The 16,252-nt window shown below is 47.9% G+C and overlaps 2 protein-coding genes across 4 annotated transcripts; one reads left to right on the plus strand and one right to left on the minus strand.

Moving 5' to 3' along the window:
• Nucleotides 1–88: 88 nt before the first annotated feature.
• On the minus strand, nt 89–1,601 carry ap4s1 (adaptor related protein complex 4 subunit sigma 1). Of its 2 annotated transcripts, none has more exons than XM_062469287.1 (5): nt 1,452–1,601; nt 1,090–1,236; nt 818–904; nt 606–674; nt 89–507 (listed from the first exon to the last, which is right to left on the minus strand). In XM_062469287.1, the coding sequence occupies exons 2-5, from the start codon at nt 1,225–1,227 to the stop codon at nt 475–477; spliced, it is 327 nt and encodes a 108-aa protein (XP_062325271.1). In that variant the 5' UTR covers nt 1,228–1,236; nt 1,452–1,601; the 3' UTR covers nt 89–474. The 2 variants fall into 2 exon arrangements, with proteins under 2 accessions (XP_062325271.1, XP_062325272.1); XM_062469288.1 differs by lacking the exon at nt 1,452–1,601 and adding an exon at nt 1,307–1,421.
• A 36-nt stretch (nt 1,602–1,637) lies between these two features.
• On the plus strand, nt 1,638–16,191 carry strn3 (striatin, calmodulin binding protein 3). 2 transcript variants are annotated; one of them, XM_062469285.1, is made up of 16 exons: nt 1,638–2,085; nt 7,236–7,339; nt 7,459–7,532; nt 7,648–7,729; nt 7,866–8,042; nt 8,283–8,418; nt 8,652–8,793; nt 10,501–10,634; nt 10,776–10,951; nt 11,380–11,427; nt 11,575–11,696; nt 11,860–12,027; nt 12,139–12,279; nt 13,267–13,374; nt 13,610–13,696; nt 14,208–16,191. In XM_062469285.1, the coding sequence occupies exons 1-16, from the start codon at nt 1,828–1,830 to the stop codon at nt 14,375–14,377; spliced, it is 2,127 nt and encodes a 708-aa protein (XP_062325269.1). In that variant the 5' UTR covers nt 1,638–1,827; the 3' UTR covers nt 14,378–16,191. The 2 variants fall into 2 exon arrangements, with proteins under 2 accessions (XP_062325269.1, XP_062325268.1); XM_062469284.1 differs by having other exon boundaries at nt 1,639–2,085; nt 8,283–8,424.
• Nucleotides 16,192–16,252: the final 61 nt, after the last annotated feature.

The raw sequence follows: 16,252 nt of genomic DNA on the forward strand, positions 1-16,252 counted from the left end.
TTGCAGTTTGAAGTAAACAGATATTTTCAAATGTGTATGCTCCAAAAAATAATCATTAAAATGTTTGCAAAGTATAAAACGTGTCATGTCTTAGTTTTGGTTTTTATTTATAAAAAGGTAAATCATCATATATAAAAAGTAATCAATAACAGGAAATACAGTAGATCACATGAAAATGTTACAAACTATATCCACAAAATGTATTTACTTCTAGGTTTTAAAAAACAGCTGTTATGAGTCAGCCATCTTGTCCAGGGCCAGCAGAGGAGCCAGAATGCGGTTCTTGTTAGTTTCCACGATGTGGCCGTTCTGAATCATCTCATCCAGGATGATGTGCACCTTGTCCAGGTTGAACATGATCTGGGCTACAACTCAGGAAATCAATAAAGCCCCATTTTACGACACATTAGGCATATAGACAGACAAGTTTATGGGTTAGGCTTACACGTTCCAGAGGTCCTATTTCCTCCTAATCTATTCATGTGTAAAGGATACATCTAGTTCACTCTGTTGGAAAAAGAGGAAATACAAATCAAATAAACCCAATTTATAATAATTTGCTATACAGACCAAGAACACTTAGTTGTAACAGCACCTGAACTCACCACACGACTGAAGTACTTGTCAAGAACTTCCACAAAGTTGTGGACCAGTTCATAGATGGACAGCTCATTCTGTGGAGAGATTATCCCACTAAGAAAATCGTAATTATGTATATGTGTACTGTATATTTTAAACCATACATGCTGTCACACGCAAATATGATTCATCTATGGATTCAATTGATCCTTGTGTCCTCTCCTGGACGATTTCTCACCTCTGAACCACTGATGCCGACCACTATAAACAGGGCGGCATACTGACGGTACACCAGCTTGAAATCCTTGTATTCCACAAAGGAGCACTGGAAAGGCACCAGACTAAGCACATTAGTGAAAGTACAATTTACACCTTGAGACTTAGGTGAGGCTGCAGCAGTCAGTTTGAGAAGGCTCTGCAGTAGATTATTGTTACAGTACGTAGCCTAATACAATACGTTATCCACTACCCTAACAGCTTAAAGGCCTAGATGTGCTTGAGAGAGCAGACCTCCTCTTTTTTGCGTGACAGACATCCCTTCACCACGTCAGCTTCAAGGGGCGCTCTCTTAACCACCTCCACGGCCTCGTAGTACTTGGACAGCCGGGTCTGCCCCTGTTTGTTTACCATCAGCAGGAACTTGATCATCGTGTACACCTACGGGCATAGGGGTGTGGAGGTGGGGTTAAGTATTCGTAAACAAAACAAGGCATACAGTGTTCTTTACCGTTTACACAGAAACACCACCGCAAGCTGTAGACACTGACCAAACAGCTAAACTTAAGCTTCCACAGAATAACTCTATAGACACACGTCTAACAAAGATCACAATGTTAACGCCCACTGTGTTTCACTGCATATTTCAAACGTACATTTAGCTACTTCTGGTTGTATCGGGGTCCACTGGTTTCTTGGTCCATTTCCCTAGCAAGCGCCGGACAGTAGATTGTCAAACGCATGCTCAGTAATGTCAGTTGATGACAGGAAAAAGGGTGAATAACTCCCGCCATGCAGTGCGGCCCAGTTCTCCCTCACCCCCGCAGTAAGGAGAGACATCCAGGGAAAGGAGTAATGGCGGTCGGCAAATCCGTACGCTGACACCAAATCCAAAACATACCTCCAACTCATCATTGCCTGCGAGGCACTTCAGGCAGAACAACGGTCAACTTCTGACGAAAATACTGAGCTGAGACAGGGGAGGGGGACAAAATCCAACGGCAAATTGTTGGGGCTTTCTCTGTCTTAAAAATGGATGAACACCCTGGCGGAGGAGTTGGAATGGCCGCCCCAAGACAGCAGCAGCAACAGCCGCAGCAAGGGAATAACAACAACGTTAATCCCCAAATCGGTGGCGGAGGAAGCGCAGTGATGGCGCTACAGCAGCAAGACGAGATGCCTCGGCCACAGCAATATACTATCCCTGGTATTCTACACTACATTCAACACGAATGGGCCCGATTTGAGATGGAGAGGGCTCATTGGGAAGTGGAGAGGGCCGAACTTCAGGTAATGTTAGCTTGCGACTGCTACGGCAGATCCGCTAAATAGCTAGCACAAGGCTAGCGCTGACCAGATCTGTCTGCGTTGTTGTGATAGCTGGATAGCTATTGTAACGTTATTTCAATGTATTTTGTTACAGATTGTAACCTACGTTTATCACATCCCACAATCATTTGACATCCTATTTCTCCTTTAGTAAGGGGACTAGACTAGCTAGTTTATCTAGCTACATGATATTAAGTAGTCTAGTTGAAGCAAGAGCTCGTGCGTTGTGATACCATGGCTAGCCAACGCAACCATCTCTCGCCAGCTACTTCTGCGTTTTGGATCTCTCACCCGTTCGTGGGATTAAACTCTGCGACTGTGATAGTCTGTTTGTCTATGCATTTTAGAACCAAAATATTTACACTGTATAGGGAAGATATGAAACCGAATTTAGATGACAGTCTACTAGTACTAGTCTGTGAATGCAGCCATTTTAGTGTGGTCATTATGGCGTCGTTTTGGCTGGATAATTTTGCTAGCTAACATTAGCAACTCTCCTTAGCTTTAGCTACAGCTGTGTAAACATTCAGCGTGTTTGTAAAAATAGCTAGCTTGATAACGCGTCTTGGTTAGTTAGATGTCTGTATAGCTAGCTAGCTATAACCCTCCAATGACGGTAGACTGTCAATATTTAACGACTAATTTTCTTAGCCACATTAATCCAGCTAGCAAAGATATCTGACAAGGCCTCAGTGTCTGCCTCAAGAAGCCAAAGCAGGCCAAAGTTGCTAGCTGCTTAACATTAAGAGTATTTTAAGTCTATCACACCGTTTAGTCAGCATTGTATCTAACCCTGGTACTAGAAGGACCGTATTGTTCGAGCGACAGTTGACACATTTCAGAATACAGTGGTTGTTGCCTTAAAGTGGTTCCAGCGAGGTGTTGAAATGAAAGGGGTGGATAACACTGCTTTGTTCGAACACACCCCATGACTGAAGTGGAGGCTGGCAGGCAATGAGTGAGCCACTGTGGATGTTTGTTAAGAGTGCCCTGTGCTGACTTGCTCAGTGACACATACCTACAGCATGACTCCACCTCTGACCATAGTGATAAAGCGGAGCTGTCAGGAGATAAGAAAGTTTGTGTCCAGTCTTAGGCATCCCCCTCATTCAAAATACAACTGGCAAACAAAGTAAACAGTCTATGAGATTCCCATTCCTTTCTTATGTAGTACTTTAATCGTTTTATGTTGTACAGGATCCTGGCAAAGTCAACAGCTTGTCACTCTTAAATGGTGACCTTGTTTTGGTTGGGCTTACTCCTTTTGGTGCCAGTACCACACCAAGCAGCTCTGTTAGTTAACCCCAATCACTTCGATGTCTTCAATGGTGTCACACCAGATCTGGAAATAGCCTAACCAGAGCCTATCTGGGTTAAATCTGTCTTTCCAGGTCACTGAGTCTGTCAGGCCGGCAATACTTGGGGCTCTAACCAGCCCTTGCTTACAGCTTCCCCACTAGTCTGGCCTCAGCCTGGAACAAGACAGGCTAATGACATCCTTCTTCCCCTTCCCTTCAGAGGGTCTAGATGTGAATGAACCTTGATGGGAATGATAAAGAATTGCTATAATTGTATGTAGGCATGTGTATTTTAATAGCTGTTGAGTAGCCCATTTTGTGAAATTTGGTGCCATACCAGCTTCCAGTGAATGGTTGATTTGTATCATACTGGAATTGGACAACGCACTCCTTGTTATCTCACTACAAACCCCTCAGTGATCATTTCTTCAGTTAGTTATGGAGTTTACAGTGGTATGTTGTATGTCATCCTTGTGCCCAGTTGAAGGAAATAGGTTGTGAAGGTGACATAATGATGGAGAGGTGGCGAAGGGTGACATCATGACTCAGGAACTACAGTGTTTCCTGAGGTGCTTCACTCACTCTCACACTCACTCACTCACTCTCAGCCAGACAATCTTTACTGTCAGCTCTACCTTCCCTCTGCCTCTTTGTGTAGACTGAATTATTTTTTATTTCTCCCTCTTTCTCTGTAATACTCCTTCTCTTTCTGCCTTTCTCACTGAGTTCTGGATCCTGGCCTAGCTGGCTGATAGTCATAAGTAGGCAGTCCCAGAATAGCTGCTGCTCCACATAGTCCACTTGGGACACTTTAAACTGTGGAAGGAAGAGCGTGGCTGGCTGTTACACACATGGGTGGCCTTCCAGTAGGGTGTTGAAAACTTGATTGTGGCGATAAAAAGACCTATACACTAGCGTATCGATGCAGAATACCTATGTCGTTCATGTCAGAGGAGGAGTAGACCAGGCAAACTGCTTTTCTAGTAACTTCTGTACCAAGAATAGGTGTAGTCCTGAAGCATGATACGTTTACCTTTTGGCGTGGAGAATGATCGTGTGATTGATTGGTCTCTAGGTCTGAGTGAGTCAGCGATTATTTGCGTCTCCATTAGGAAGGAGGCAGCTGTTAGGAGGAATGCTGCAAGGAGTTAGTTGTAACCATCATGGCTTCTCCTGCTCTCACAGCCCATAATATCCCTGTGTCAGTGCTGGTTTGGTCTGTGAGCTCACTGTGTCTCCACACTGGCCAGTAGGATTAGAGCCCAGTGCTGATTGCCCATGACCTCACCATGGATGCACATCAGCTCCACGCATGAGGCTCTAAGTGCATACCTTGCGTACCTTGCCAAGAGAACAAATTCAACCTCTCTACCATATCGTCGTTTTTCACACTGTTGTTTTCCTGGTCACGGCCAGTTACATGGAAATGGCAGGTATGCATGTGTCTGATCTGTCACAGCCCACTGCAGCCTGTAGACTCAGTCTCCCAGGGCAGATCTTGTAGCAGACAGCGTACACATGTAGCCCATGTTATATGGAACCCCAATACCTTGTTACCACAGCAACTGTGTTAAACTGACCTTAAAGGGGTGTGTTTCCATTTTCCTGTAAGGGAGAGCTGTAACTTGAGGATCCTGCAGCAGACCTGGTAACAGACAGACTGGCTGTGTGGTAGGGTGGGGCACAGGTGGCAGGGTAGGGCACAGGTGTCAGGGTAGGGCACAGGTGGTAGGGTAGGGCACATGTGGCAGGGTGGGGCACAGGGGCAGGGTAGGGCACAGGTGGCAGGGTAGGGCACAGGTGGCAGGGTAGGGCACAGGTGGCAGGGTAGGTACCCTTCTTTTATGTTTTTTTTTTTTAGGTTCTGCTTATTGGTTTCTATGTTACAAATCTGCAAGGACTTGTGGCTACCTGCCTGGGCCTGTTCTAGATAACCATGTCACACATCAACGCACAACAGACATTTGATTACACATTAGCTAGCATGCTTTACATACTGTTACAACAACAGCGTAAAAGACAGACGGTTAACGGTCGAAAGTGTGGTTTCAATGTAACACGGAAATCAACAACAATTGTTTCACCAACTCAAGACATCGAGTCAATTATTTACTTATAGGAGAGCTGACATTACTTGTAGCTGTTTTGGCCGATGGTAGTCCGGCTGTTAGCTGCCAAGCTAACCTCAGGGTATCTCAGCATTCTGATACATTAGGTTAGATCTGTAAAATCGCCTCAGCCCAAAAGAAGGTATTCAAAGCTATTTCATACACATTTATTTTAAATGGTGTTACTTGTTTACTCATTTATAACAAGTCAGTAAGACTTATTTAGTGAACTAAAAACTTCCCCACTGCCTTGCCAAATTGTTTTAGGCTGCATCATAGTGAGGGCAAGAATGTGTGCCTAGCTACAGAGAGAAACATGGATCATGGCATTTCTCATTTTTCTTCCATTGCTGCTTGGGCATTCTGAATGTTCAGAATAAATACATTGTTTTGTTACCTAAACATTTGTCCTCTATTTTTCACCTTTTTGGAACCGAAATTAGGAATCGAACAGAACCAAAACGAATAAGCAGAACCAGAATCTATCATATTAAAACGATGCCCAACCATACTAGCAGTTTAGGGCTATGGGGTTAGGGTAGTAGGCTAGGGGGAGCTGCGTTAGGGTAGCAAGATAGCGCCAGTGAGAAGACCGAGGGATTAGGCTGGCACAAGGGCTAGGACAAATGTAGAAAAGGGGCCATTGGGCCCCTGGTTGGCTGAGCTGGTTTCCAGAGTGTCCACAGCTCAGAGACAGATGGAGACAGCTGTTGTGGTCTCCTCCCTCTCATCCCCCCCTGCTGTCTCCTCCTATGTACCTCTGTGAGAGAAGGTATCTACATGCACCGAGCTACGCAGGTCCTGCAAACAAGCCGTTTGCTCTGTAGAGGAAGTCGGTTCTACTTGAGGGCCCTCTAAATGAGTATGTAGGTGACTGGATGGTTCAGCTCCAGTGTTAGACCCATGTCTAACACTGAGTGTTAGACCCATGTCTAACACTGGGGGGGGTCTCCAGTGTTAGACCCCCCCCCCCTCCCTCGTACTGTCTCTCCTGTTCCTCCCAGGTCCTGAAGCAGAGGAGCCGTCAGCGGCCTGTTATGTAAGACTGGGAGGGGCTCAGACCTAGAGTCACTGTGTCAGGGCACCCCACTTTCCCAGTTTCCATGACTACACCGCCTGAGTCAACCCCCAGTTTACCTGACAACAGCCTGGTCGCCATGGCACCATGGCAGCTTTCCTTTGAGTGTAGCGGGGCATCTAAAAATACCCCCTGCCTGCCATTACCCTGCCTTCCTGCTACAGTACCCTGCCTGGTGGCCTTCTAACAGTGTTGGGTTACACTGCCAGCTGCTCAGGAGCCCCATAGAGCACAGGGGAAGGGAGGGGGGGGGGGCAGAGGCGGATAGAGCTACCACAGGCCACACAATGCCCCCCCAGTGCTGCCCTGCATGACCCTTCCCCATAGCTGCGTGGTGGTCCTACCACCCTGGTGGTGAATAGCAGAACCAGTGTTGGTAGCCTGCTAGTGTGGTTCATCAGTTTCTGCCTGAGTTCTGTCACACACAGATCCTTACTTGCTATACGGCAGCGGGCCATTTGTGGCTCGGGTGTCCCATTCAGAAGTGATTGGGCCGATTGGTCATGGTATCACACAGGGAGAGTCATCTGACACCGTAAGGCAGGTGATGTTCACTCATCTCCTAACCCTCTCTCGTCTTTCTCTCCCCCTCCCTGTTTCCTCTCCCCCTGTCCTTCTCTCCTCCAGGCCCGGATAGCATTCCTTCAAGGCGAAAGGAAAGGTCAAGAAAATCTAAAGAATGATCTAGTTAGAAGAATAAAAATGTTAGAGTATGCATTAAAGCAAGAAAGGTAAGTTGGTGACATGAACTTGTTCATTTTTTGTCGTGGATGACAGAATGGAAACTGCTGTTGTCAGATATAGCATCATTATCTATTCTGATGATATTACATTTGTCACTTTCTTTCAGAGCAAAATACCACAAGTTAAAATATGGAACAGAGTTGAACCAAGGCGAGGTGAAGATGCCAAGCTTTGAATCAGGTACTGTAGACCTACACTAAAACCAGAATGGAGAGACCATCCTTTTAGAGACCATTTATGTCTACTCATTTTAAGGCTGTTTCATGGTGGTTTTGTCGTGTGTGTGATCCTTTAGAAGACACCAAAGACACAGAAGTCCCTGCCGTCCCTCAGAACAGCCAGCTCACTTGGAAACAGGGACGACAACTCCTCAGACAGTGAGTACACACAAACACACACACAGCGACCATTCAACTTCAATATGGATAACTCTTTCAGAGATCATATGAGTATTTGCACCTCAACATGTCATGTTATTATTGCCCCCCCCCCCTCCTCGTCCCTGCCCCCCAGGTACCTTCAGGAAGTAGGCTACACGGACACGATACTGGACGTGCGGTCCCAGAGGGTGCGGTCCTTACTGGGCCTGGCGGGCTCCGAGCAGAACGGCTCGGTGGAAACCAAGAACCTGGAACAGATCCTGAACGGAGGGGAGTCGCCCACCAAGAGAAAGGGACAGGACCTGAAAAGGTGCTGTAGATCCTGAGGAGTACTAGCTAGCATGTTTACCCAGACTGGAAAATGCATTAGGAGAATCTAAAAAACCCTAACTGACGTACACAGTTTTAGCCGAAAAATTGCTTTTCTGATTTGAAACAGGCCAACATCACCTCACTAGATGAGTCGTCTGAGATCCTAGCTAACTGTATCCTAGCTAATAGTTTCTGGCACCAAGAAAGCCAAAGTCATAATGTCCAATTCTGTCACCAGGACCCCCGGGGACGTCCTCGAGACGTTTAACTTCCTGGAGAATGCCGACGACAGCGACGAAGAGGAGGACGAAGAGGGAGACCTGATGGAGGAGGAGTCAGACAGGACAATCAAACACAGGATAAAGAAACACAAGGTCAAGGTGATGATGAAAACACACACACATCCACGCACAGGAGATTAGGCCGGACGAGATATGAGAAAAAGCAGTTGAAAGTACTCGCTAACCAACAGGAAGTTAGACTAACGAATGTGTTTGTTCTTCTCCATTTGGTCTTTCTTCTTCTTCTCCTTCTCTCTCTCAACCCCTCCACTGTATCCATCTCTCTCTCTCTCTCTCTCTCTCTCTGTTCTTCCTCTGCGCCCCAGGTGGGTAACGAAGGCCTGGCGTCTGACCTTCCAGAAGACCCCGACACCGAGGAGGCTCTGAAGGAGTTTGACTTCCTGGTGGGCGCTGAGGATGGCGAGGGGGCGGGGGAGGCCCGCAGCTCTGGAGACGGGACCGAGTGGGGTAAGAAGAGGAGGCTGTCTGTGTGTCTTTGCATTCCCAGGCAGGAGCTAGATGTTTGAGCATGGAGGCGTGCTGCAGAGTGTGTTAGTGTAGCAGGGCCCTGTGCTGCAGAGTGTGTTAGTGTAGCAGGGCCCTGTGCTGCAGAGTGTGTTAGTGTAGCAGGGCCCTGTGCTGCAGAGTGTGTTAGTGTAGCAGGGCCCTGTGCTGCAGAGTGTGTTAGTGTAGCAGGGCCCTGTGCTGCAGAGTGTGTTAGTGTAGCAGGGCCCTGTGCTGCAGAGTGTGTTAGTGTAGCAGGGCCCTGTGCTGCAGAGTGTGTTAGTGTAGCAGGGCCCTGTGCTGCAGAGTGTGTTAGTGTAGCAGGGCCCTGTGCTGTGGAGTGTGTTAGTGTAGCAGGGCCCTGTGCTGCAGAGTGTGTTAGTGTAGCAGGGCCCTGTGCTGTGGAGTGTGTTTGTGTAGCAGGGCCCTGTGCTGCAGAGTGTGTTAGTGTAGCAGGGCCCTGTGCTGCGGAGTGTGTTAGTGTAGCAGGGCCCTGTGCTGCGGAGTGTGTTAGTGTAGCAGGGCCCTGTGCTGTGGAGTGTGTTAGTGTAGCAGGGCCCTGTGCTGTGGAGTGTGTTAGTGTAGCAGGGCCCTGTGCTGTGGAGTGTGTTAGTGTAGCAGGGCCCTGTGCTGCAGAGTGTGTTAGTGTAGCAGGGCCCTGTGCTGTGGAGTGTGTTAGTGTAGCAGGGCCCTGTGCTGCAGAGTGTGTTAGTGTAGCAGGGCCCTGCGCTGTGGAGTGTGTTAGTGTAGCAGGGCCCTGTGCTGCAGAGTGTGTTAGTGTAGCAGGGCCCTGTGCTGCGGAGTGTGTTAGTGTAGCAGGGCCCTGTGCTGTGGAGTGTGTTAGTGTAGCAGGGCCCTGTGCTGCAGAGTGTGTTAGTGTAGCAGGGCCCTGTGCTGCAGAGTGTGTTAGTGTAGCAGGGCCCTGTGCTGTGGAGTGTGTTAGTGTAGCAGGGCCCTGTGCTGTGGAGTGTGTTAGTGTAGCAGGGCCCTGTGCTGTGGAGTGTGTTAGTGTAGCAGGGCCCTGCGCTGTGGAGTGTGTTAGTGTAGCAGGGCCCTGTGCTGTGGAGTGTGTTAGTGTAGCAGGGCCCTGTGCTGTGGAGTGTGTTAGTGTAGCAGGGCCCTGCGCTGTGGAGTGTGTTAGTGTAGCAGGGCCCTGCGCTGTGGAGTGTGTTAGTGTAGCAGGGCCCTGCGCTGTGGAATCTCTGTAAAGGTGCCAGAGCTGTGTCAGCATTCCTTCTCCCTGCTGCATGGGATATTCTGAGCACACACGTACACACATATACATACACACACGTGCGCACACACACACATGTCACTGGCCTGTAGGGCACACGCCACCCTCAGCCGAAGTTGCTCAACTGTTTACCAGTCCCCTAATGTCCAAAATGTGTGTCATGTAGAAATAGAGTATATGTGAGGATGTCTGTCTAACGTGGTTGTAGTAGTTTTTAGGTACTTTATTGATCCCAAAGAGGGAACTGCAGTGTTGCAGCTGGCAAGAAGAGGAAATGGCAAAAAAACAGAATATACAAAATGCAGATATACAAACACCAAATATAGACCTAATGTTGTGTGAGCATTCTGTGTTCAGGCGCCTACATGTGCCATGTTGTTTACCTAGTCCTATCTCTCTCTGTCTGTGTGTGTGTGTGTGTGTGTCCGTATGTTTAGCGGAGCCTCTGCCCTTCTCAGGGGGGGGTAAGTCTTTCATCATGGGCTCTGACGAGGCCCTGGAGAGCGTCCTGGGGCTGGGTGACCTTGCTGACCTCACCGTCTCCAACGATGAGGCCGACTACAGTTATGATGTGAGGGCTCATGCACGTAAATACACACACACACACACACAGGCCATCCAGCACTTTCCAATCCCATCATGGACAACACCTGTCTCCAGTTCTCCATCCACACACTAACCATCTGCCTTCATCCCTCTCTGCCTCTCCCAGCTGCCGGCCAACAAGGACTCGTTCAGAAAGACGTGGAACCCCAAGTACACGCTGCGGAGCCACTTCGACGGCGTCCGCGCCCTGGCCTTCCACCCAGTAGAGCCCGTACTGGTCACCGTGTCTGAGGACCACACCCTCAAACTGTGGAACCTGCAGAAGACCGTCCCTGCCAAAAAGCAAGTGGTTCACCCTCAGATGAGACGCTGTTCGCTTATTTACGCTTTCATGACTCGCTCGTAATCTGTGTTCTACAACTGTAATACACGTGTTACTGACTGGACGTGACAGGCTAACTCATTTACATTTAGTCATTTAGCAGACGCTCTTATCCAGAGTGACTTACTGTAAGTACAGGGACATTCCCCAGAGGCAAGTAGGGTGAAGTGCCTTGCCCAAGGACACAACGTAATTTTGCACGGCCAGGAATCAAACCAGCAACCGTCTGATTACTAGCCCAATTCCCTAACCGCTCAGCCACCTGACTCCACGGACAGGGACCTGGTAGCTGGCAGGGACATTCAGGCATGGTTGGCTCATCTGAAGTGGACAGCGTGGTGTGTGGTGGAGAACCTTTGCTAACTGTTCTGTGGTCTTTGTTCTGTAGAAGTGCCTCTTTCGACGTGGAGCCCATCTATACATTCAGAGCCCATGTGTAAGTACAGCCATACTACCAACTTCTCAGGCTATACAATGCTGTCTAATACATAATCCAGTATTATTTAAGACCCGTTTAATACCCATTTATGGTGTGTGTGTGTGTGTGTGAGAGATACTAAGTCCTCTCTCCTCTCCTCTCCAGCGGCCCTGTTCTGTCATTGGCTATGAGCTCCAGTGGTGAGCAGTGCTACAGTGGAGGAATCGACTCCACCATCCAGTGGTGGAATATCCCAAGCTCCAACGTAGACCCCTACGATACGTACGGTAAGAACACACACAGGAAGACCAGCTGTTTCCCTCTGGGACTGAAGAATACAGAGCCAGAGCATGTTTCCTGAGTGGTCTCTGTCACAGCCTGACCTCTCCTCTTCCTGACCCCTCCTCTTCCTCCTCCTGACCCCTCCTCTTCCTCCTCCTGCCCCCCCAGATCCCAGTGTGCTGGCAGGCTCGTGGCTGGGCCACACGGACGCCGTGTGGGGGCTGGCCTACAGCGGCATCAAGAACCGGCTGCTGTCCTGTTCTGCCGATGGAACCGTCAAGCTGTGGAACCCCCAGGAGAAGAACCCCTGTGTCAGCACTTACAACTCAGACATGGGTGAGAGAGGAGCAGCTAGCCTGCCCTGGTCTCTGCCAGAGCGTGTTAACGATGTGAATGCAGTGTTCCCCTTGACAGCGTTTTAGTAACGTTCTCCCGTCTGGCCCTAAGAACACGGCATCCCCACGTCGGTGGACTTCAACGGCTGTGACCCCGCCCACATGGTGGCGTCCTTCAACACAGGGAAGGTGGTGGTGTATGACCTGGAGACGTCCCAGCCCACCGTGGTGCTGCCTGGCCAGGGGGAGAGCAGTGAGTCTCACACAAACACACACAGCCCACCGTGGTGCTTCCAGGCCAGGGGGAGAGCAGTGAGTCTCACACAAACACACACAGCCCACCGTGGTGCTTCCAGGCCAGGGGGAGAGCAGTGAGTCTCACACAAACACACACGCGCGTGCCTAGCCCACCTTGTAGCCAGCAGTGGTTCCTGGTGATCTGTGCAGGGTTCCCGCGGGGTCTTAAAAAGTCTAAAATTCAGAACTTTAAATTTAAGGCCTTAAAACGTCTTAAAAACGGCCAGATTTTCATCCGAGGTCTTAAATTTCATTTAGTCAGGTCTAAAAAAAGGTTTAACCCTCGTTCATTTCCAGAACCGCTGGCCGCAGAAAGTTATGACAAAGTAGCAGTATTGAGTCGCAGCCTACAAAGCGGAGCTCTACAAATGAAACCAGCAGAACGCTGCCCTCAGAACGTTGGTTCGGTGTGTTGTAGTTCTTTCTGGGGGATATTGGTGTTGGTATATGTACACGGTGATAAAACTACAAATCCTTTTATAAATTCAATACCTGCCCGCGAAATACGTCTGCGCTTCCTCAGTTTGTTAAAGTTCGGCTACGTGTGGAAAATGGGAAAGTGTACTTTCAACGAGACATGGCTAGATCACAGCGATTTCCACTGTTGGTTACAAGCGGTACCCAGCTCCAGGTTCAAGGCTCGCTGCAAACTTTGCCCAAAAAATATTCAAAAATGACTAATGTGATTATCTGTAAATTAAATTTATGCTTTTTCAATGACTGAATTCATTGAAATAAAATGTTTTTTTCAGAATTTCTTTGATTTGAATATTTTTTGGGGTAATGCGTCGTGTTGGTCTTAAATTTCAATCTTTATGGTCTTAAAATGTCTTAAAAAGGTCTTAAATTTGACTTACCGAAACCTGCAAGAACCCTGTCTGTGTCTTGTGATGGTTCTGTCTGTGCTCCAAGCTGACCTGCTCTTGTGGTGTCTCTGTTCCAGCTCTGCCAGCTGCCAACCACATCAACAAGGTGGTGAGCCACCCCACCCTGCCTGTCACCATTTCCGCTCACGAGGACAGAAACATCAAATTCTTCGACAACAAATCAGGTAGCTGTAGCTGGCTGGAGGATTAGCCTCATGACTTTCTCTGGCTGTCTGCCTGGTCTGTGATGATATTTATGATGGCTGCTATATATGATCATGATCACCTTGGACTATTGTTTTGTTTATTTCATGTTGTTTTAATGTGTCTCTGTACCACAAATGGTCTCCCAGAGGACATGTATGTTTTCTAGTCTATGGGTGTGCTCTGACTGTAGCTGTTGCCATGTGTCTCCTGCAGGTAAGGTGATCCATGCGATGGTGGCCCATCTGGATGCAGTGACCAGTCTGGCTGTGGACCCCAACGGAATCTACCTGATGTCTGGAAGTAAGTCCTGCACCTCACCAACTGGCCTCCCCTCTGGAACATCAGCCTAGCGAGCTAATGCTAACTCTGGGACCAGCCCAGCAACCTGCTAGTGCTAATTCTGGGACCAGCCCACCAGCTTAGCTAGCTAGCTAATGCTAACTCAGGGACTAGCCCAGCAACCTGCTAGTGCTAATTCTGGGACTAGCCCATCAGCTTAGCTAGCTAGCTAATGCTAACTCAGGGACTAGCCCAGCAACCTGCTAGTGCTAATTCTGGGACCAGCCCATCAGCTTAGCTATCTAGCTAATGCTAACTCAGGGACTAGCCCAGCAACCTGCTAGTGCTAATTCTGGGACCAGCCCATCAGCTTAGCTAGCTAGCGCTAACACTGTGACCAGCTCATCAGCCTTGCTAGCTAATGCTAACACTGGAACTGGTCACTCATAACCAGCACAGAACTGGTCAATCATAACAGCACAGAACTGTCAGTAATCTGCTTGTCTCTGTTTTACTCTCCCCCCTCCCCCAGGTCACGACTGCTCCATCCGTCTGTGGAACCTGGACAGCAAGACGTGCGTCCAGGAGATCACAGCTCACAGGAAAAAGTCGGAGGAGTCCATCTATGACGTAGCCTTCCACCCCTCCAAGGCCTACATTGCTAGCGCTGGGGCAGATGCCCTTGCCAAGGTCTTTGTCTAGGAAGAGGGCGCCCCCTAGCTGTCTGGAGGGGAACAGAGGGAGCGAGAGAGGTGGGGGGGTGGACGAACCCACAGCCTGGTGAAGACTGACATACTGACTGAAAGTAGCCTGTTTGACCTGGTGATTACACTACATTGAAACTGCCACCCCAACTCCCCCTCACCCTGCCGGACTCACCCGCAGTGCCAAGGAGACTCAACGCCAGGGGAGAGGAGCGGAGAGGAGCAGAGAGGAGCTGAGCGCCCCTCACGTTTAATCTGTTTTCAGACTAAAGTAACCTGTAACTGTAATTTACTGTAAGTTGAAACTGGGGAGAGACCCAGTGTGTGTGTGAGTGTGTAGCCGTCTGCCTGGGTTTGAGCTGAGGTGACATCTGTTCTGTCGGTATGTGGCAGTGACTTCTGTATGGCTGTCACGGCCATAAGTGGGTGGAGTCGCAAGGTGAAGGACAGCCCCTGGTGGGCCAATAGGATTCCTACTTCAATTCAGAAACCCCCGCCCCCTCAACATCTATGTAGCGTGAAAAATAAGTCAGTCAACTTCATACTCTAGTGTTAGTTACATATTGACATTTTGTGTAAAAAAAAAATATATATATATATATATATATATATAGTTTTTATAATCCTTTTTATATAAATAGGTCGGTCATAACAGCACTGAAGAAGTCAAAAAGAAAAGAACAAAGGGAATACTTTATTCCCTTCTGATCCCTCCATCACAACATCCCCTTCCCCGCCACTGAAGTGGTGCGTGGGTCGTAACAGTCTACGACGGCGTCCTTTCCTTTAGACCCACCTCTTTTCCACCTTTTCTCCCATGATGGGTAAGAACCTGGCCGGTGAAGGCAGACCCATGCAGGCCTCCTCAGCCCCACCCCCTCCCCCAGTGATAAGACCGGCTCTGAGAAGGACAGGGAGCCACCTGAGACTATTAAAGCGCAGCCCAGGTGAATCCTACACCCCCACTGCTGTGGGCTCGCCCATAGCTTTGCCACCATAGAGATATACGCATAAAGATCTCTGTATGCCACTGCCTGCCCACAGGAATGAATACCAGGACTGTCCTGGTCCACGAGAGAGAGCTCCTCTGTTAGATAATTAAACTGCAGCATCCTATCACTATGTGATATTTTTGTACACCTTACTGTAATGAGTTTATTTATCACAGGTTTTAGACATCAAATAGCTATTTATTTCACTTCCTGGTTAGTTGAGTCTTTTGGGTATGGTCAGAGGAGGGCTCTTGCAGACCCTGCCCTCTTCAGTCTAACTGAACAGTAATCTTGAACAGTTGGCAGCTGGGTTTGTAGAAGAACAATTTTAAAATACAACCTCTTGTCTGACTGAGGACTGTCCTCATCCTGATAAATTAGTGCTTTGAAGCATGGGGAGTAACTTCTAAGTTCTTTTATTCCATGTATTGTTTTTTTTTTTTTTTTTTTTTTTAAGTGAAGGGACTACGATGGCAATCAGAAGATGAAATTATGATTCAAAATCTTGTTTTTTGTTGCTTAGACTTCTCCCTCCTTTTATCCTGTAAAACTTATTTTATTTTCAAAACATGCTACAATTTATGGTGTAACTAAAGACTTTTTGTTTGTATAATGCATGATTAATACAATAAAGTATTTTTTCTAGTCTTCCAAAAAAAGTTTAAAAAAAAATTCTGATCAGTTTGCGAGTTTTGTAAGGGTTTTGATTTACAAACTATGAATCAGCTGATTTTAAAGATTGTACCACATAGCAAAATACAACTGTTGAAAAGTAATGTATATAAAATGTCTATAATAAATATTAAATGGTGTACCTGTAGAACGCCTCCCGTGTTGGGTTTTGTTCTACAACATTCTCAGTGACAACAGGACACGTTGTA

The sequence above is a fragment of the Osmerus eperlanus genome, chromosome 9 (assembly GCF_963692335.1).
Source record: "Osmerus eperlanus chromosome 9, fOsmEpe2.1, whole genome shotgun sequence".
Classification (NCBI taxonomy): Eukaryota; Metazoa; Chordata; class Actinopteri; order Osmeriformes; family Osmeridae; genus Osmerus; species Osmerus eperlanus.